Raw genomic sequence first — 22639 nt, 5'->3', positions numbered from 1 at the left:
TGGCTATACCCTGTCTCCAAGTCACCCTCCGCCCTTTTTCTCCAGAGCGATAGCGCTAAAACCACCCAAAACTGCTCCCTAGCAAAAAGTCCCTTAAAGGCTCCTCTTGGCTATTTTGAAGGTACTTTTAATTTTTGGTTCTCACAGCATACAAAATACAAAAAAAGAATAGAACCAAGCATGGCTACTTGTTAGTAAAAAAAGAAAGGGGTACTGTGTGTGTGTGTTTTAAGTACTGAAGCCATTTTTTTTTTTTTTTTGAGATGGAATCTTGCTCTGTTGCCCAGGTTGGAGTGCAGTGGTGCGATCTTGGCTCACTGCAACCTCCATCTCCTAGGTTCAAGTGATTCTCCTGCCTCAGCCTCCCGAGTAGCTGGGATGTGTGCCACCACACCTGGCCAATTTTTGTATTTTTAGTAGAGATGGGGTTTTGCCATGTTGGTCAGACTGGTCTCGAACTTCTGACCTCAGGTGATCTGCCTGCCTCAGCTTCCCAAAGTACTGGGATTACAGGTGTGAGCCACCACATCCAGCCTGAAGCCAGCTATTTTTTGAAGGAATCTTATACCAGCCCACAATATAGGACCTAGGTAAAGGCAAAGCTGCTCTGTCTGCAGAAGCTGGAAGAGACAAGAGTTGTCCTTTCGTCAGCCTCTATTCCCCATGGCCACCACCTAAAACCATCTCCCTGGACTTCATGCTAAGGAACCCAGAGTTTTGGCTAATCTCAAACTAGCATTCAAAACCCTCCAGATGGATAGATGGACAATAAATTAATTAATTAACTTATTTATGTATTTATTTATTTATTTATTTCGAGATGGAGTCTCACTCTGTTGTCCAAGGCTGGAGTGCAGTGGCGCCATCTCAACTCACTGTAACCTCTGCCTCCTGGGTTAAAGCGATTCTTGTGCCTTAGCCTCCAGAGTAGCTCGGATTACAAGCATGCGCCACCACACCCTGCTAATTTTTGTATTTTTAGTAGAGACAGGGTTTCACCATGTTGGCCAGGCTGGTCTGAAACTCCTGACCTCAAATGATCCACCCACCTCGGCCTCCCAGAGTGCTGCGATTACAGGCATAAGCCACCGCACATGGCCTGAAATTCTCCAGATTTAAGATGACTGCAACTTCTCCCAATGCATGCCCCTCCATCTCACCCCTCTGTACTAAGATAAAGTACACTGAACTTAAGGTAATTTCCAAAACTGTCACTTTACTAGTTCCATGCACCTGCTCAAATATCTGTTGAATATCTATCTATAGGGTCAGCCCAATCCCTTCAGTCTGGGCCTCCCCATCTTGCCCACTCCAGCCACCATCCTCACCCTCTCACTCACAGGAAGCCTCTCCCAGATACTTCCATGCTCAACCTCCCTCGACACTAGCTCTGAGCGCTGGAAGAACTTGTGGCTGACATGACTGGGGACCATGGATCTATTCTCTTGAGTTAGTTCTCAGTTGTTTCTTGCATGTCAATCTTATCTCCTCACAAAAATTTCACCCTCCTACAAAGTCATCAAAAAGCTCTTCCTCTTGATCAAGAAGAAAGCACCTGGACTTTGGAACTGGAGATTTGAATTTAAACCCTGGCTGTGCCACTTACTAGCTGTGTTACCACTTATCATTTTGAACATGATCTCTCAGGATGGCTGTGAAAAGGAAATTATTAATGAAGATAATGATGCCATGGGCAGAATGAGTTTGTTTTCTGTCTTCCATCACACAATGGCAGACATACAGTTAGTGATTATAATTTCTTCATTACAGACCGGGCGTGGTGGCTCATGCCAGTAATCCCAGCACTTTGGGAGGCCAAGGTGGGCGGATCACAAGGTCAGGAGTTCGAGACCAGCCTGGCCAACATGGTGAAGCCCTGTTTCTACTAAAGATACAAAAAATTAGCTGGGCATGTGGCGCACACCTGTAATCACAGCTACTTGGGAGGCTGAGGCAGGAGAACTGCTTGAACCCAGGATGTGAAATTTGCCGTGAGTTGAGATCATGCCATTGCACACCAGCCTGGACGAGACTCCATCTCAAAAATGAATAAATAAATAATAATTTCTTCCTTATGTCCCACCACATACTAAGAACTTGCTGTGGGCAAGTTTGCCCCTTGTGGGAACTAAAAAGATGTAGCTCTGCTCCTTGAGCTTTCTAATTTTTTTTTTTTTGAGACAGAGTCTTGCCTTGTTACCCAGGCTAGAATGCAATGGCACAATCTTGACTCACTGCAACCTCTGCCTCCTGGGTTCAAGCAATTCTACTGCCTCATCCTCCTAAGTAGCTGAGATTACAGGCATATGCCACCACTGCAGGCTAATTTTTGTATCTTTAGTAGAGATGGGGTTTCACCATGTTGGCCAGGCTGGTCTTGAATTCCTGACCTTGTGATTGGCCTGCCCTGGCCTTCTGAAGTGCTGGGATTACAGGCGTGAGCCACCGCGCCCGGCCTGACCTTTGTAGTTTTGTTGATGACTGTAATTTCAAGACTTCAAAAAGCCAGGTTTAGCAGAATAGGAATGAAGTGTTTCAGGGAAATGACAGTCAAGAATGTCTGCCAAGGTGATGCAAGGTCCTACCATGCTCTGATCCGGAAAGCTAATGGGCTGCTTTAATGGAGCTCTCAGTGGCTAATGATGAAACAGGCTGTTTTGAAAGCCCTTGCAATAAAGATGGACAAAAGATTTCCCAGGGGAAATACTATCTTGTCTTTTCCTGCTAAATGAAATCAATGAGCCTACATTATTGAAAATCCAGGAAGTACTAGGGCCTGGGGTCTGGGAAGCAGAAAAGCACAGCAAATGGGCTGCGTGATTGGCAGAGTTAGATTTGAGACACCTGCCCCAGTGCAGACAGGAGCTGAGCAGCATACCTGTGGAAACGTGTTGCTCTTGCATTGAGGACACTGTCCTGCTGGCGCCATCGCCAGAGTCTCTTCCACGTGTGGAAGGCAGCAGGCAGGGTTCTCTGCTGGAAATGACCATCCGCTCTGGCCTGTAGCAGCTGAAGTAAAACAAAGAATGACCATTGCACTTAACTTTTTTTTTTTTTTAAATATCACCTTTCAGGGTTACACTCTTGTGGGAGGATTGCTTCCTATATAATAAAAATGAGAACAAGATGAAAATTATTATCTTTGCCAATATGCTAGAAGAAAAATGAAAGAGGTGAAAAAATTTTCACTTAAACAGTGGTTAAACATTCCTACAAATACATACACACACTCTCTCTCTCTCTCTCTTCCCCATGGCTTCGGTGTTCATACCCATTGCCTGTTTCACTGTCTGTTAGCATTCGACTCACTGATATGTATGGGGTTTTCAAACCTAAACAATTTATTAGTCCTTTGTCACGTGTTATAAATCTAAATATTTCCCCACTCCATAATACTTATCTTTTGATTTTGTTTATAGTGTTTGTCATACACATTTATGTAATTATAAGTGTCTACTATTTTACTGATACATCAGTAGGTAAGACAGACAATGGACGTAAGAATACACTGTATATGCCTCCATGATCCAAAACTTGGGGGGAAAAAGCATATATGCATGTGTAGAGGATTTTTTTTTTTTAAGACAGTCTCACTCTGTTGCCAGGCTGGAGTGCAGTGGCACAATCTCAGCTCACTGCAACCTCCGCCTCCTGGGTTCAAGCGATTCTCCTGCCTCAGCCTCCCAAGTACCTGGGACTACAAGGCACGTGCCACCACACCCAGCTACTTTTTGTACTTTTTAGTAGAGACGGGGTTTCAACACGTTGACCAGAATGGTCCTGATACCCTGACCTCACGATCCGCCTGCCTTGGCCTCCCAAAGTGCTGGGATTACAGGTGTGAGCCACCATACCCGGCCAACATGTGTAAAGGTTTTAAAAACATGGCTACAAATTCTTTGATCTTCCTTCACGGAGAAGTGATCTATGTTCCCTCCCCTTGCATCTGGCTGGGATAGTGACTGCTCCGACCAATAGGGCATGGTAAAAGTGACACTATGTGAGTTCTGAGGCTATATAAAGAGCCACAGAGCTTCTGACTTGTTCTGGAACACTCATTTTGAAGCCCTGATGGCTGACTACCCCAAGGCCACCATGCTGCAAGGAAGCCCAAGCCTCACAAAGAGGTCGTATACAGTTTCTCTGGCTAACATTCCCAGTTAAGCCCAGTCTTTGAGTCATTCTAGTCCAGGATCTAGAGACGTATGAAGAAACTTCTAGATGATTCTCACCCCTTGCCATTAGAATCTTTTCAGCTGAGACTGATTTTGGAGCAGAAACCAACCATTCCCATAATGTTCTGTCTCAATCTTTGAGAATCCATAAAGCATAATAGAATGGTTGTTGTCTTATACCACTGAATTTGGGGTGATTTTTTACACAGCAATAGATAACTGGATCAGTATGCGTATGTATGTGTATGTGAAAAGACGGGTACATACACTCCTACCCCCACAGAGGAAGAGAGATACCAGCTTTACCCATTAAATGTCATGAATGGTTTCATTTTTTCTTCTTTATGTCTTTTTATACTTCCTAAATTATCTATAATATCTACACATTGCTTTTCTTTCTTTTTTTTTTTCTTAATGGGCATTTTCAAATGTAAGCAAAAGTAGAAGCTGACAGTATAATGAATACCTATGACCCTACCACCCAGCTTCAACAGTTAGCAAACAATTCGCCATTCTGCAGAGCACCATCCTTTGGTATTCGTGGGGGACTGGTTCCAGGGTCCCTCTCAGATACCAAAATCCATGGATACTCAAGTCTCTTATATAAAATGGTATAGCAGGCCAGGTGCAGTGGCTCACGCCTGTACTCCCAGCACTTTGGGAGACCAAGGCAGGCAGAGCTCAGGAGTTTGAGACCAGCCTGGGTAACATGGCGACACCCCACCTCTACAAAAAAATTACAAAAATTAGCTGGGCATGGTAGCTTGCACCTGTAGTCCCAGCTACTTGGGAGGCTGAGACAGGAGAATCGCTTGAACCTGGGGAGAGTGAAGCTGCAGTGAGCCAAGATCATGCCACTGTACTCCAGCCTCGGTGACAAAGTGAGACCTGTCTCAAAAACAAAATAAAACAAAAAACTAACAACAACAACAAAAAATTGATGTGGCATCTGCATATAACCTAGGTGATCCTCCTGTATACATCTCTAGATTATTCATAATACCTAACACGATGTAAATGCTATGTAAATAGTTGTTATACTATATTGTTTATATATTGTTTAGGGACTACGGACAAGAAAAAAAGGTCTGTATATGTTCAGTACAGACACAACCATTCTTTTTTTCCCTGAATATTTTTTATCCATGGTTGGTTGAATCCATGGATGTGGAACCCACAGATACAGAGGGCTGACTGTATGTTACTTTTTCAAAAGGAAGAAACCCACAAAAAATAATATTTTTATCTTGTCTAAGAATAGAAAGAACTGACATGCTCCTGGGATACCTATACCAAGAGGTGATATTCAGATTGTTAGCTAAAGGTTTAGGAATGACTAAGCAGTGCTCTTCTTATTTTTCAGACCTGCTACACCTTTGAAAGCAGGCCATGCTAGATCAGCGTGAGAGATGAAAATGCTGACCCCAGACTGTCTGCCAGTGTTGGGCCCCTGTGTCAAGGGGAGTGCTCGTTTTCCAGGAAGGAAATAAAAGAGACCCTCAGCTTTCCACTTTGAATAAATACAACCTTTCAACTCTGACACTCAGTCTTTTTCTGAAAGGCTTTCCTACATTCTGGTGAACTTGCATTACTTGAACTTAAGATAATAAGTGGCAATGTCTTTTTAAAGCCAGTAACATAATCCAAAGGCATGTCAAAGAATGCAGTGACTCTAGCATTTCCTAAGTGTGGGAGGCAAGAGTGACGCAAAAAGAGGCCATGCCCTACAGCATCCAAGCTCTACCAATTGATATCATCCTTGGAAAAAAGCTCTGAAGAAATCAACGGCAGTTCATTTGTTGGTCTGTGCATTCATTCATCCAAATATTAGCACATACCCCATGCCAAGCACTGTGTCGGACTAAGGAGGAAAAAGGGACAGGCTGTACTCTAAAGGACTTCACAGCCTGTGAGGAAAGAGAAGCCAGTGAACAACCACGAGATGAATATTCTGATAAAGCCATGCCTCAGGGGTAGGGGTGGAGGTGGACTGGCCTGGAGGAGGAGGTGACATCTGAGCTGGAAAGGAGTGTGAAATTGAGAACTGGAGGTACAAAGAGAAGCAGAAGAGAGAAGCAGGAGAACACAGAGGACCTTTAAGGAAGCACTGGCAGCTTAACCCGTCAGGGTGCAGTTGTGAAGGAACAGAGTGGCAACAGGAAAGGGGAGAGAAACAGACAGGAACCAGCTCCCAAAGGAGTTTGTAGGCCTTGCTAAAAATTTGGATTCTATCCCCAAACTATAGGGAACTAGCTAACAGGTGAATTCAAAGATTCGCCTCTTAGACTCCAGCAGAAGATGGAGGTATGGGTAGGGTGGGCAGCATGAAAATAACTGGGAGGAGTTTGGTTTGTGTCTTCCTCTGTTACACTCCAGAGATGACCAAAAAGGGGGCACTTCTCACAATGGCAGACACCATCAATTGAACCCTTTCCCAGTGAGTGTCAACATGGCCTTGAAATCCTTCTCAGTTCAACATTCCAGAAGGTACTCTCAACTGGCAGAATGGGCTTGTAAGGTCACACTTATTTGTCACCCTGGTGCTAACGCATGAGCCCTGGGAGAGCAGGAATTTTGTTGACTTTATATCACGGTTGTATCCTCAGTGCTTAGTGCAGTGTCTGAGGCACAGCAGTTGCTCGGTAAGTATTTCTTAAATTGAATGAATCTATCTTTCTCAATCTGCCTTTACTTATTTGTGGTCCTGACCTCACATCCTCCACCTCCGGGGACACGTGTCTCACACTGTTTAGTACTGGGATGCAGCACTTACGCTCTGCACCTCTCTGTGTATCTCTTGCAGGTCCCACTGGGTGATGGGCTGGCTAACTCAGAGACTAAATGAATTTGAATAATGATGTGAATGGCTGATAAGAGCTCAGTACTTTCAGAGAGAACTTGTATTTTCATAGCAGATAAGAAATGGGAATTACGCAGACTTTCTGATATCAGAGGTGGAAACTGGAAGAAATGCCTTTGAGCTTTTTCAACACCCTATCTTCCAAAGAAGAATGACAAGACTTCTTGGCATAGGTCTTTTCCAAGAATCTTTCCAAAGCAAATGGGTCCAAGAATGTAAGCCAGGAGAGCATCTGCTAAAAAGTACTCCATACCTGCTTGTACTGCCTCTTCTGAGTATACTGTAGCCACAATTTGATACACTTACACATCAGTACTATCCTGAAACAAAAGGAAGAACATCACGTTTTTAAAACTTTATTTTAAGGCAGGTAAATCGGGGTACAGTTACTTCCTGTGAGTTAAAGGCACCCCATGGGCTTCTTAGTTTCATTCTAGGAGAGAGGGCAATAAGAACCTGGTATCTAATGTAACATCTGTCAACCTCTGATTCTGGACTGTGGATTGCCTACAATGTTGACAACTTTCTTGTGAAACCTAATTAGGCCACCAAAAGCACAGTCGCTCTGGAGTTTAGGGAGTATGTATGAAGCCCCCCGGACATCCTGAACTTTCTGGTTTCATGGCCAAAGTCTGGGGGTCCATGACATGTTGCCTCTCACACTAGGGTTTGTGAACCAGGGTTTGGAATAACATGTCTTGATAACTCTCAATGAGTCAGTTAATTATTGGAATTCTAACTCATTAAAAAATGCTTCAAAATTGGACCTAAACTATGCAAATTAAGTTGATTATACTGTGCAGGGAGGGAAAGGGGAGAGCAAAGAAAGGGAGGACATGTGAAACATTTCTGGCAGCAAGAAAGTTCATACTTCCTTGCTCTGCAGAGTAAGATCTTACTCCTACTTGTAGGGAGGGGACCAGGCAACTTTTATTTTTCCCTTTATACTTTCCACCCTATACATTCTGAGTTTTCCTCACAGAAATGTAGTGTTTTATTTATTTTAACTGAATGACTAGCGCTAAAATATTGACAACATTCCCTGCACACTTTAAGACCGAGTCACAAATGTCCCTGACCCTTCTCTTTAACACTAGTAATGCATGAATTCTAACTTGTGAACATATTGATGCTGGTAGGACCAAGGCAGTGAGCGACCAGGCACATACTTCCGACTATGGTGGCCAAGAACTGATGCACATATGCTTATTCTATCTCCCATCTGATCAGCCAAAATCCCAAATTCAGGAACAAACGGTTTACAGCAGGACCTCCACCCCAGCAGGCCTTTCTGAATCTGCCACACTAACTCATAGAAGGGCAAGCGATTACTCCTGGAAAACAGTAAGTCAGAGGCACAAAGTCCCTGAGAGCCAGCGATGAAGCCAGAGTCCCTACCTGTAGTGGTCCCAGGCAGCACGCAGTAAGGGGAGCTGCTCTCTTTCCTTTTTCTCCTCAATCTGAGACTGCCAGAGGTTCCAGAACCTGTGCAGCAGCTAAAGCATAGTAGGAAGAAAATGGAAATTTACTGAGATGAAAGGTAAAACAGTGAATCCTTACTCCAACAGACTGTGAGCTCCCCCAAAGCAGGAATTACCTCAGTTAGGAGCAGCCAACATACATTGGGCATACAAATCAATGATGGCTGAACTATAGAGCTATTCTGGGCCAACATAAAAGGCAAAAAGATGGTTCTTCCAGTCTATGGAAATCTAGATGAAGCTATTCCTAATCTCACAGAAGACAAGGACATTTTGGAAAGTCATTTTGGAAATTAAAACTGATTTTATTGCATATTCCTACCTATGAAGTAGTCTTGCATAAATGTTTAATTTCAATCTAAACAAGTCCTTAGATGTAATGATTATAGGAACCATGTAGACTAAAGGAAAATTAAATGATATCAAAAGGAAACAATCAGACAAATCAAGAACATAAAACATTGTGCCGGGTGTGGTGGCTCACACCTGTAATCTCAGCACTTTGGGAGGCCGAGGTGGGCGGAACTGAGTTCTCAGGAGTTTAAGACCAGCCTGACCAACATGGAGAAACCCTGTCTCTACTAAAAATACAAAATTAGCCGGGCGTGGTGGCACATGCCTGTAATCCCAGCTACTTGGGAGGCTGAGGCAGGAGAATCGCTTAAACCCAGGAGGTGGAGGTTGCAGTAAGCCGAGATCGCACGATTGCACTCCAGCCTGGGCAACAAGAGTGAAACTCCATCTCAAAACAACCAAAAAGAAAAAAGAAAAAAAAGAAAAAAACACAAACAAAAACAAACAAAAACCCCACAATAACATTCTACAAGGCTAGGCATGGTGGTGTGCACCTGTAGTCCTAGCTCCTCAGGAGGCTGAGGCAGGATATTCTCTTGAGCCCAGGACGATGAGGCTACAATGACCTATGATCGCACCACTGCACTCTAGCCTGGATGACAGAGCGAGACCCTGTCTCTAAAAAGAATTATTATAATAAAAAATAAATTGTATATACAAAATAACCGGCCTGTCCTTTTTTTTAAAAAAGGCAATCATTTAAAAAAGTATACATTATGCTAAGTGAAATAAGCCAGTTGCAAAAGGACAAATACTGTATGATTACACCTATGAGGTCTCTAGAATAATCAAGTTTATAGAGACAGAAAGTGGAATGGTGGTTTCCAGGGGCTGAGGAAAGAGGAAATGGGTACAGAGTTTCAGTTTTGCAAGATGAAAAAGTTCTAGAGATGAATAGTGATGATGATTGCACAATGAGGATGTGCATGCCACTGAACTGTACACTTAAAAATGGTTAAGATGATAAAGTTTAACTGATCCTGTGATCCCAGCTACTTGGGAGGCTGAGACATGAGAACTGCTTGAACTTGGGAGGCAGAGGTTGCAGTGAGTCGAGATCACACCACTGCAGCTGCCCGGGCGACAGAGCAAGACCCTGTCTCAAAATAAATAAATAAATAAATAAAGTGTATTTGGGTTGGGTACAGTGGCTCACACCTGTAATCCCAGCACTTTGAGAGGCTAAGGTGGGCAGATCACTTGAGCCCAGGAGTTTGAGACCAGCCTAGGCAACACAGTGGGACCCCGTTTCTACAAAAAATACAAAAATTAGCTGGGTGTGGTGGCTTACAGCTCTAGTCCCAACTACTTGGGAGGCTGAGGCAGGAGGATCACCTGAGCCTGGGAGGCTGAGGCTGCAGTTAGCCACTGCACTACAGCCTGGGTAACAGAACAACACCCTGCCTCTAAATAAGCAGAGAAAGAAAGTGTGTTTATATCACTACATCCCCTAGGTCAAGGTTAAAATCCACAGTCTCTGAACTTTGAGTCAACTACCCATTTTCTTAGCAAACGGATAAAAAAAAAATGGGATCAAACAAGGCAAAAACAAGAGTTTTTCTATCAGTAGGTAGGGATTACCAAGGAAAATGCACACTAAAGAGGCCGAGCACAGTGGCTCATGCCTGTAATCCCAGCACTTTGGGAGGCTGAGGCAGGCGGATCATCTGAAGTCAGGAGTTCGAGACCAGCCTGGCCAACATGGTGAAACCTCATCTCTACTACAAATACAAAAATTAGCCAGGTGTGGTGGTGCACGCCTGTAATTCCAGCTACTCGGGAGGCTGAGGCAGGAGAATCGCTTGAACCTCAGAGGCGGAGGCTGCAGTGAGCTTAGACCGTGCCACTGCACTCCAGCCTGGGAAACAGAGAAAGACTCTGTAAAAAAAAAAAAAAAAAAAAGAGAGAGAGAAAGAAAATGCAAACTAAGGTTTTCGAGTTGATAGTCTGGACAAATCTTGAAGCACAAAAGTCTTTTTAAAAAGAGTTCTGCTCGCCGGGTGCGGTGGCTCAAGACTGTAATCCCAGCACTTTGGGAGGCCGAGATGGGCAGATCACGAGGTCAGGAGATCGAGACCATCCTGGCTAACATGGTGAAACCCCGTCTCTACTAAAAAAATACAAAAAACTAGCCGGGCGAGGTGGCGGGAGCCTGTAGTCCCAGCTACTCGGGATGCTGAGGCAGGAGAATGGCGTGAACCCGGGAGGCGGAGCTTGCAGTGAGCTGAGATCCGGCCACTGCACTCCAGCCTGGGCAACAGAGCGAGACTCCGTCTCAAAAAAAAAAAAAAAAGGGAGTTCTGCTTAATTTGGCAAGACTGAAAAAAGAGCAAGAAAGAATGGCCATCAGGAGAGGTCCCTTGACACAGACAACAACCCTCACCGTGACACCATGCTGCCGGTGAGCGAGATTCCTTCTTATTTGCTGGAGATGGGCGTGGGTCACATTGTCTTTTAGGGCTCTAAAGCAAAAATACTGTGCAAAGAAAGGACACAATTGATTACAAGGACTGGAATCAGTAGAGTCTGTAAACCAAGAGCAGGTGAAGGCAGACCGCGCCTCAAATGAGGGGAGAGAAGCGTGGTCACAGCTTCTCATAGCTGTTATTTCCCTGAGTGTGTTTCTCTACTTTGAGATTCACCTGGGAGTCTAACACAAGCCAGCCTGCACAGCAGGCACTTAATAAATATTTGCTGAACCCTCCCTGCTGTCTATCTATACTACACAAGAACAAACACACCCACACCAGGAGAGAACCCCATGATCCACATGACAATTCTACAGACCAAGGTAAACATCAACTGTTGCCTGTCAGAAAAAGACAGACGTTTTGTCCGTGGTGGTTTTGTGTTTTTGTTTTTTTCCCATATGGGCTCAGTGCGTACGTTTATATGATTATAAATGCAGTGCTGCTAAAATGGAAGAAGGAATCTTTAGTGAAAGGAAGGGCTGGGGTTGGGCCAGGATGGACCTGGATCCAGCTCCATCAATAAAGCCTAAAAGGCCAGGTGCAGTGGCTCACACCTGTAATCCCAACACTTTAGGATGCTGAGGCAGGAGGACTGCTTGAGCACAGGAGTTCAAGACCAGCCTGGCCAACAGAGGGAGACTCTGTACAAAAAACTAAAAAATTAGGCCTGGCACCTGTAATCCCAGCACTTTGGGAGGCTGAGGTGGGTGGATCACGAGGCCAGGAGATCGAGACCATCTTGGCTAACACGGTGAAACCCTGTCTCTACTAAAAATACAAAAAACTGGCTCAAGCCTGTAATCCCAGCACTTTGGGAGGCTGAGACGGGCGGATCACGAGGTCAGGAGATCGAGACCATCCTGGCTAACACGGTGAAACCCCGTCTCTACTAAAAAAATACAAAAAACTAGCCAGGCGAGGTGGCGGGCGCCTGTAGTCCCAGCTACTCGGGAGGCTGAGGCAGGAGAATGGCGTGAACCTGGGAGGCGGAGCTTGCAGTGAGCTGAGATCCGGCCACTGCAATGCAGCCCAGGTGACAGAGCGAGACTCTGTCTCAAAAAAAAAAAAACAAAACAAAAAACTAGCTGGGCACAGTGGCGGGCACCTATAGTCCCAGCAACTCGGGATGCTGACGCAGGAGAATGGCGTGAACCCAGGAGAATGGTGTGAACCCCGGAGGCAGAGCTTGCAGTGAGCCGAGATCACGCCACTGTACTCCAGCCTGGGAGACAGAGCAAGACTCTGTCTCAAAAAAAAAAAATCTAAAAAATTAGTTAGGCATGGTAGCATGTGCCTGTGGTCCCAGCTACTTGGGAGGCTGAGGTGGAAGGATCACTTGAGTCCAGGAGTTCAAGGCTGCAGCAAGCAACGATTGTAACATGGTACTTCAGCCTGGGTGACAGAGGAGACCCTATCTCTAATAATAATAATAACGCCTCAACACTGGGCATGGTGGCACAGGCCTATAGTCCCAGCTACTTAGGAGGCTGAGGTGGGAGGATTGCTTGAGCCCAGAAGTTTGAATCTAGCCTGGACAACATAGTGAGATTCCATCCCTAAAAAATAATAATGCCTCACAAATTGGCTAAGCAAAGCTGATTTGCCCATATTTCCCCAAGCCTTAGGCTTCAATTTTCTGAGACAGAAGTGAAGATATCAGACTGGATTAGGGGTTTTCGTACTGTGCTTTGTGGAGCCCCACAGGCTCCTGAAAACATTCGAAGACCACCTCGTATAGCAAGGGAAGGGAACGGTAGCAGGTAGAACAGGGACTGACTCCCTGACATGGTTCAACCACAGCATGGTCACTCTGACCTATTTCATAGATGGGGCTTCCGCCACTCAAAAGGGGTTTTTCCCATGTAAAAAGAAAGCTCAGGACTAAATCTCTGAGGTTCCTTTATAGCTCCAAACCCCTCTGACCCTACACCATTAGCACCTGTAATTCAAAATGAAAACAGGGACACCTACAATGAAAGGAGGGTTTCATGACTAAAACTGACCCACAGCTGACTGTGTTTAATGAAGGTGATAGGGGTCAGGGTACCCCAAGAGTGGATACCCAAGCAAGGCTGCTGAGTGGAGCCATGCCAGGATGCAGGGCTCTTACCAGCTGGCTGTGCCTGTGGTGCTCTTCTGCCATCTCACACTGGGCAGCTTCTTCTGCACACAGCAGCATGTCTGCCAGGAAGTGAAGGCCTCCAGTCTCAACAAGGTTCTGGCCCCTAAACAGTGCATTCTCAGCAAGCCACCTGAAGGGCCGTGGCTATCAGGGATAACACACATGCCAGGTGGGCTGAGGTCCACTTCTGTCTACTCCTGATGACCCAAGGAAGCAGTGGGCAAAGGGAAACCCCGTCAGTTACTGATCAAACATCTGGTCTTGCACTCCTCCCCTTGAATGCTCATGAGATGAGAGGCAAAAAATACCTGAGATAAACTGCTACCAATTTCAGTAAACATTTAGAAATCACCATATCTAAAGCAGAATCTGCTCCTGTTTCTGTAATCACTGTTTTGGCATCACAATCCAGTCAGATGTTTGAGCTCAAAACCTTGGAGTTATTTTCAAACCTTTTCTCCTCCCACTCTCATCTAATCGGTCTCCAAGTCCATCTGCTCTCTTCCTAAATCTCTTGGCTCTCTCCATCCCCTCCTGCTCTTCTGTCCCCACCCCCAACACCCTGCAGTTCATCCGACTCATCCCTTACGTAGACTGGTAAGTGAGCCTCCTCCCATAACTGGTCTCCCACCGGTGCTAGCCTCTCTCCGCTAATCCAGAATTATCCTTTCCAACGCACAAATCTGACTGCATTTCTTTTCTTTTCTTTCTTTTTTTTTTTTTTAAGAGACTGGGCCTCACTCTGTCACCCAGTCTGGAGGGCAAGGGTGCCATCATAGTTCACTGTAGCCTCAAAATCCTGGGTTCAAGCGATCCCCCTAAAGCACTCGGATTACAGGTGTGAGCCACTGCCCCCAGCCTCTTCTCTTCTTAAAAACCTCTGATGCCAGGTGTGATGGTGTGTGCCTGTAGTTCCACCTACTTGGGAGGCTGAGGAGGGAGGATTGCTTAAGTCCAGGAGTTCAAGACTGTAGTAAGCTACCATTGTGCCTGTGAAAGCCACTGCACTCCAGCCTGGGCAACATGTGACCCTGTCTCTAAATTTTAAAAAGTTAAAAAACCTCCAGAGGTTCCTGCATCTACCTTCCCACCATCTATACCTCTACAGCTCACTAGATTCTTGAATGCTTTTCCTCACCTCTAAACCTGCATAAATGTCATTCATTTTTGCCTTTTCCAACCTTCTGCAGTCTTCCCCTAAGACATCAACCTTCCCAACTTCTCATCTCCTATGACTTAAATTCTGCACAAACATTACCTCCTTGGCTGAATCTCCACAGTCGCTCTCACAGGACTTGATACAAACCTTTATGATAGCAGTTATCATGCCATATTTAAAGACCCATTTTCATGTTTATTTTCCCCACTAGACAATGAACTATCATTAATCTGAGCTTCCTCGTATCCAACAATTTAAGCAGGAGTTTACGCAAAGCAAGACTTTGATGAACAAAGAAAATGTGTGGATGAACATCCTAGGCAGTCCAAATTCTTATACTTGGGCACACAGTATGGTAAGGGTAGTGATTAAGAATATGGCTGGGTGGCCAGGCACGGTGGCTCACGTCTGTAATCTCAGCACTTTGGGAGGCCGAGGCGGGTGGATCACCTGAGGTCATCAGGAGTTTGAGACCAGCCTGGCCAACATCTACAAACCCCGTCTCTACTAAAAATACAAAAAAAAAAAAAATTAGCCAGGCATGGTGGTGCATGCCTGTAATCCCAGCTACTTATGGGGCTGAGGCAGGAGAACTACTTGAACCCGGGAGGCGGAGGTTGTGGTGAGCCAAGATTGGGCCATTGCACTCCAGCCTGGGCAGCAAAAGTGAAACTCCATCTTAAAGAAAAAAAGAAGAAAAAAAAAAGCATATGTACACAGGGCTGGACACGGTGGCTCATGCCTGTGATCCTACTACTTTAAGAGGCTGACTGAGGCAAGTGGATCACTTTGGGTCAGGAGTTTGAGACCAGCCTGGCCAACATGGAGAAACCCCATGTCTACTAAAAGCACAAAAATTAGCTGGGCGTGGTGGTGGGCGTCTGTAATCCCAGCTACTCAGGAGGCTGAGACAGGAGAATCGCTTGAACCCGATAGATGGAGGTTGCAGTGAGCTGAGATGGCACCACTGCAATTCAGCCTGGGTGACAGAGCGAGACTCTGTCTCAAAAAAAAAAAAGAGGCTGGGTGTGGTGGCTCATGCCTGCATGCCTGTAATCCCAGCACTTTGGGAGGCTGAGGCAGGTGGATCACCTGAGGTCAGGAGTTCAAGACCAGCCTGGCCAACATGGCGAAACCCCATCTCTACTAAAAATGCAAAAATTAGCCAGGCATGGTGGCACATGCCTGTAATCTCAGCTACTCGGGAGGCTAAGGCAGGAGAATCGCTTGAACTTGGGAGGCAGAGATTGCAGTGAGCCGAGACTGTGCCACTGTACCCCAGCCTGGGTGACAGAGCAAGACTCCATCTCAAAAAAAAAGAATATGTACACAGGAGTTAAAGGCCCAGGTTTTGAAAATCCTGAATCTGCCAATGACTTGTGACTTTAAAATACACTCAAATCCTCTGAATCTGTTTCCTTGTCTGTAGAATGACAATAGTGGCACCTACTCCACAGCACTGCTATGAGGATGAAGCATAGTGTCTGCTACATAGTAAAAGCGCAATAAATGGAAGCTTATGGTCACGGTGACGGTATCACCAAGAAAAAGCCAGTGGTGGCTATTTCCACCACCTAGTGGGTAGAGAAAAGCACTGATATTATAATACCAAAAAATGTTCATCAGGAAAGTGGGATTACCTCTGAGGGAAAAGAAAAAGAATGCAATCAGGGAGAAGCAGATAGGTGTGCTAGCAAGGTTCTATTTTGAAAGTTGGATAATAAGATACATAGTTGTTCATTTTATTATTTTTAAACTATAAATATATAAGTACTCTTTTTATACACAATCCCAATTAAACAAAAAATTTTAAGACTGCCAACAGAGAAAAGGCTGTTTTAAATCATTTGGCAACTGTTTCCCATGTTTCTCATGACTTTCGTTTCACGTGCTGCTGAGCTCCTGCTGTCCTGGCTGAGGCAATGGACAGCCTGGGTATCTGAAAGGATACAGTGTTTCCAGTGAGTAAAGGTGCGCCGCAGGGCCATCTTCCTGGCCAGTTTCTCCACCTGGGCATGGTAGGCATACAAGCTCTGCCTCTGCTCCCAGGCCTGCTGCCAGTCACAGAAGTGTATCTGGAGCACGGTGACATGATGGAATCGCTCAGCCATCTCTGCAACAGAGAAATAACTTAACTGCTGCTCCCTCAAGGTTAGAAGATGAGCTGGAAACATCTTTAAGACAAGCTGAACCCCACTACTGGCGAGAGCAGGGGTTCAAGGGCTACACACACACACACACACACACACAATGCTAAAAGTTTTTTTGTTTTTTTTTTTTTTGAGTTGGAGTGTCGCTCTGTCGCCCAGGCTGGAGTGTAGCAGCGCAATCTCAGCTCACTGCAACCTGTGCCTCCTGGGTTCAAGCGATTCTCCTGCCTGACTCCCGAGTTGCTGGAATTGCAGGCATGCGCCACCACCCCTCGCTGATTTTTCTGTATTTTTAGTGGAGACGGGAGTTTCACCATGTTGGCCGGGCTGGTCTCGAACTCCTGACCTCAGGTGATCTGCCCGCCTCAGCCTCCCACAGTGCTGGGATTCCAGACGTGAGCCACCACGCCCGGCCAAAATACAAGGTTTTTTAAACCTTGAAAGGTCATTAGAAATCCCTGAGTTATAGCTCCTCTCTCCAAGGAAAGAGAAAAGGCCTGATTTTAGGGAGGAGGGTGCTATAAAATCAGTTACATCAAAGGGCTGAGGCTGCTGGTTAGATACTGATAAACAGGAATGATAACTGTTGCTTTCAAAAGGACTGTTTTACTTTTGCTTCTAAACAAATGACTCCTGGATAGGACTTAGAGATTGAGTTAATGACATAAAATTCAGCTGCCATGCTGGCATAGGCTTTTTTGAGCTTTCAGCCAACCTGATCCTGGCTGCCAGCTTCATCTCCTTTTAATGCTAGTCAGATACTGGTCTGATGAGCTAGGGCCAGGGAAGGGGATGGGAATCAGTCCTGGAATTTGAATGCTGTAACTGGAGGCAGGCGTTAGTCTATAGCTTGTCATGCTAAACAGCTTAATGCCTTCACATTCCAGGACTGGGCAACTGGACTGCTGGTCTGGGGTCACTATCCTCCAAAGAACACATTCGAACTCTCCCAAGAGACAGTGTTGGCAGCCTAAGAGATTTCTGCAGCGAGGTTTGGCTGAATGCCAGAGACCCCTAACCCAGTGTCTAGCACAGTGCTTGACTCACTTGGGTATAAACTCAATAAACTGAACTTAAAAAGTGTACCAATGTTCACATTTCTGCGTATTATTACTTCTGAATCTAACTGGGAAACAAAACCATATAAACAATATCCAAAAAACTTGATATCAAAATCACATGCATTTGTATAATTGGAGACAAACAGAAACTCTCCAAATATCTATTAATAGAAGAATGGCTAAGTATATTAAGATAAGCCATCCTATAAAATATGAATAGTTGTTAAAAAAAATAATAACATTCATAGCTGGGCGCAGTGGCTCATGCCTGTAATCTCAGCACTTTGGGAGGCCGAGGCAGGTGGATCACAAGATCAGGAGATCAAGATTCTCCTGGATAGCATGGTGAAACCCCGTCTCTATTAAAAATAAAAAAATCAGCAGGGCACCATGACGGGTGCCTGTAGTCCCATCTTCTCAGGAGGCTGAGGCAGGAGAATGGCATGAACCTGGGAGGCAGAGCTTGCAGTGAGTGGCGATCACGCCACTGCACTCTAGCCTGGGTGACAGAGCAAGCCTCCATCTCAAAAAAAAAAAAAAAAAAATTTATGATAAATAATTAAGATGTAGGAAAATGTTGATTAACTGTGTGGAAAAAAGCAAGATACAAAGCCATAGGTTATCAACATATTAATCAAAATAATTACAATACTTACAGCATAATGAAAACCCTATTTAGATAAAAAATATACAGAAGAGGCTGGGTACAGTGGCTCACGCCTGTAATCCCAGCACTTTGGGAGGCCAAGGCAGGGGGATCACCTGAGGTCAGGAGTTCAAAACCAGCCTGGCCAACGTGGTGAAACCCCATCTTTACTAAAAATACAAAACTTAGCTGGGCGAAGTGGTGGCATCTGTGATCCCAACTACTCGGGAGGCTGAGGCAGAAAATCACTTGAACCCAGGAGGCGGAGGTTGCAGTGAGCTGAGATTGCGCCACTGCACTCCAGCCTGAGCAACAAGAGCAAAACTCTGTCTCTATCTATAGATAGATAGATAAAGATATACAAATGAAAGAAAAGGCCAAAGGGAAATAAATGTGACTCAAGGATGATGTATTTTCCTCCTTAATCTCCTTTTACCAACATTTCTGGAGTAACATCATTATATTACTACTTAGTACAGTAGCAACGGCAGCAGGAGAGTGGAAATTGTGACCAGATCCTCTGTCTCGAGAGCCTGGAGCTTCCTACTCACTATTCTGCTGTCTCTTCACTCTGCGAACTTGCAGGTATTCAAGCCAGGCCTTCAGAAATCTCTGTTTTTGCCAGTGCCGATGGTGTTTCACCGCGGAGACAACCTTCTGTTTCTCCTTCTGGACATACAGGAGCTGTTTCCGCCACTGTGACCAAGCCTGAAAACCAGAGAAGAGGCAATAGTCAAAGGAGAGGTAGGAAAACAGGGTGAAGAACAGGTGGAAAGGGAAAAGAGAAAGACACACACACTGGAAAGGCTGAAATTAGAAACAAGGAAGTGGCAATCCCCTAGCGCGATCATAAGCTATGGGATTGTGGGGTAAAAGGGTCTTTAAGAGGGACATTCTGCTTTCAAAAGTAATTTTTTTCTGGATTAAAAAAAAAAGAAGCAGCAGAAGAAAATCAGCAAGCAGATGCCAGGCACAGTGGCTCACGCCTGTAATCCCAGCATTTTGGGAGGCTGAGGCAGTCAGATCACCTGAGGTCAGGAGTTTGAGACCAGCCTGCCCAACATGGCGAAACCCCATCTCTACTAAAAATACAAAAACTTAGCTAGGCGTAATGGTGGGTGCCTGTAATCCCAGCTACTCAGGAGGTTGAGGCAGGAGAACTGCTTGAACACAGGAGGCGGAGGTTGCAGGGAGCTGAGATCACACCACTGCACTCCGGCCTGGGCGACAGGAGTGACCAACTCAAAACAAAAACAAAAACAAGCAGACAAGGAGCAGAAACAATCCGAGGGGTGACATAATTCATTCAGATTTGGGATAGGGGAGGGTCTGCCTTTTCTTCCAAAGTCAGAGGACGCTTACTGTAAAGTGGTCCTTTTTCAGGCAGAATAGTTCCAGGGATGCCTATCTATAGAAGCTAAGGGTCTACAAGGGTCTATAAATGCACACCCTTAAATCAGTGATAATGCATGTCCTAATCTGAAGATGACTTAGACAAAGATTTCATATCTTTTCTTCAACCTGTCATACCTCTCCTCTCCCTCCTCACAACTGAATACCATCGTTCCCATTTCACTAAGAAATAAAAGCAATCAGAAGAAAATTTCCTCAAGGTCCACCATGTTTAACCACCCACCTGCCCACGGGCTCTGTCTTCTCTCTCTCCTGCTACTCTGCTACTCTGGATAAACCGTCCATCCTCCCACCAAACTCAGTCCCCTCCCAACCCTGTCCCGCTCTGGCTACATCGCATCTTCCTAAGTTTACCGCCTTGGCAGTTGCCCTCTTATAAATCACCAGTTTTCACTCTCTATAGATTTTTGAAATCAGCATATCGATGTGTTATTATTTTCCCCATCCTAAAAAAATTTCTTCAGGATGTAACAACTAAAAGCAATGGGTGACCTTTGATTAGACTATGGAAATGAAAATAGCAATAATAAACAGTTTTAATATGAACTGCATGTTACATATTATCATATCAATATTAAATTTCTTGGAATACAATAATGATATTATGGTTATGTGGGAGACTGCCCTTTATAGGAGATACAAGCTTTAAGATAAACTTTGTGTCTATAATTTTAGAGCAGGTTGAGGCTGCAGTGAGCAGTGATCACACCACTGCACTCTAGTCTGCGCAACAGAGTGAGACCCCATCTCAAAAAAATCAAACCAAACCAAACCAAAAAACCACAATGGGTTAAACTGGGTGAAACACATACAGTATCCACCTTTTCTATGATTTGGTGTTTGTCAAAAATAAAAAGTTGTGGGGGGGAGATTGCCATCACAAAAATACTTTCTGAAAGGAATAAACCAGTGATTCTCAAAGAAAGCAACACCCCTCTCTAGACTAGACCACACTGTGCCACCCAGCTAACACTTTGGTTCTTTCTGTTTCAACCTCCTCAAAAGAGCTATTTTCTAATCTCTCTGTCTACCAGGCAGGCCTTCTTGAGCCCACTCCCACGGCTTACTGAATGAAACTGCTCTTATCAAGTGCATCAGCAATCTCCACGTTGCTCAATCCAAAGGTCAGATTTCAGTCCTCACCTCCCTTGATCTGCCAGAAGTGTCTGACAAAGCCTCCTCCTTCCTTCACCTGGCTTCTGGGATGTGTCCGGGTCCCTGCTTTGTTTCTGTTGCTGACTCCCACCTCTGTGCACCTCGCAGGCTCAGCCCTAGAACCTCTCCTCTAGCTACACTCACTCCCTTTATTTTTTCACACACCCTAGTAGGTTTTTTTTAAAAAAGAGATGGGGTCTATGTTGTCCACGCTGGTCTTTGAACTCCTGGATTCAAGCAATCCTCCCGCCTCAGCCTCCCAAAGTGCTGGGATTTACAGGCATGAGCCACCGCACTCCGCCCACTCTAGTAACTTTACATACCATCTGCCTACTGAGAACTCCTGAATTTCCCAAACGTACCTCCTATCCTGGCCCCAGCCTCAATATTCCACACATATATCCCAATATCCCACTGCTTCCTTAACATATCTTCTTGTGGATATTCAAAAGGCCTATAGGCTGAAGATACAGAGGCCAGAATTGGGCTCCTCCTAATCTCTTCCCATCAACCTGCTTCTCCTGCAGTCTTTCCTATTTCAGTAAATGGCACTCCATTGTTACAATTCCCTAGGCCAAAACTTGGAAGTCATCTTGGACTCTAAAACTTCGTATCTCATCCATACATCTTTTAAAGATGTCGGTTACATCTTTAAAAGATATCCAGAATCCAACTACCGTCTTCTTATCATCTTTGTGCAAAATCTCACCTGGAATTTCGTAATAGCTTCTTACCTGTTCTCCCTGTTTATATCCTTGATCATCTCTGGTTATTTATTTATTTATTTATTTAGAGACAAGGTCTCACTCTGTCACCCAGACTGCCAGACTGAAGTGCAGGGGCAAGAATACTGCTCACTGCAGCCTCAACCTCCTGGGCTTAAGCAATCTTCCTGCCTCAGCCTCCTGAGCAGCTGGGACCACAGGAATGCACCACCATGCCCAGCTAATTTTTTTTTTTTTTTTGAGACAGGGTCTTGTTCCATTGCCCAGGCTAGAGGGCAGTGGAGCAATCATAGCTCACTACAGCCTCAACTTCCCGGACTCAGGTGATCCTCCCACTTAGTCTCCTGAGTAGCTGGGACTACAGACACATGCCACCATACCAGGAACATTTTTTGTATTTTTTGTAGAGACAGGGTTTTACCTTGTTGTCCAGGCTGGACTCAAATGCTGGGGCTCAAGCTGTCCACCCGCCTCGGCTTCCCAAAGTGCTGGGATTACAGACATCTGCCACCATGCCTGGCTCTGATGTATTCCTAACACAACAGCCAGAGTGGTCCTTTTCGGTTTGCTTTAATTGTTAGGTCACTTAAATCTCTCTGTTTTATATGACAATTTCCCTTCCTGCTTTTTTTTTCTCTTTCATGCCATCAATCTACTAGAGAAATCAAGTCACCTATCCTATAAAATGTCTTACATTTTGGATGTGGCTGACTGTAATCTCGAGGTGTCTTTAACTTGTTCCTCTGACCCCTGTATTTCCTATAATCTGAGAGATTCGCATTAGGCTTGGAGTCATGTTCAATTTTTTAGGCAAGAACAGTTCATGAATGTGGCTGGGTACTTCCACTTACATAATATCATGAGGCG

The 22639-nt window shown here is 45.0% G+C and overlaps 1 protein-coding gene across 1 annotated transcript in view; it reads right to left on the bottom strand.

Moving 5' to 3' along the window:
• Nucleotides 1-2829: 2829 nt before the first annotated feature.
• Nucleotides 2830-22639, bottom strand: part of LOC113219584 (protein SFI1 homolog) — a 64890-nt gene continuing 45080 nt past the window's right edge. The window contains exons 7-13 of the mRNA XM_026452930.2: nt 19031-19187; nt 16574-16735; nt 13452-13522; nt 11254-11346; nt 8434-8531; nt 7289-7355; nt 2830-3009 (exon numbers count right to left, since the gene is read on the bottom strand). Coding sequence (XP_026308715.2) covers nt 2830-3009; nt 7289-7355; nt 8434-8531; nt 11254-11346; nt 13452-13522; nt 16574-16735; nt 19031-19187 — 828 coding nt within the window. The remainder of the gene's footprint in view (nt 3010-7288; nt 7356-8433; nt 8532-11253; nt 11347-13451; nt 13523-16573; nt 16736-19030; nt 19188-22639) is intronic.

This window comes from Piliocolobus tephrosceles, chromosome 19 (genome assembly GCF_002776525.5).
Source record: "Piliocolobus tephrosceles isolate RC106 chromosome 19, ASM277652v3, whole genome shotgun sequence".
Taxonomy (NCBI): Eukaryota; Metazoa; Chordata; class Mammalia; order Primates; family Cercopithecidae; genus Piliocolobus; species Piliocolobus tephrosceles.
This window is presented reverse-complemented; position numbering and strand designations above follow the sequence as displayed.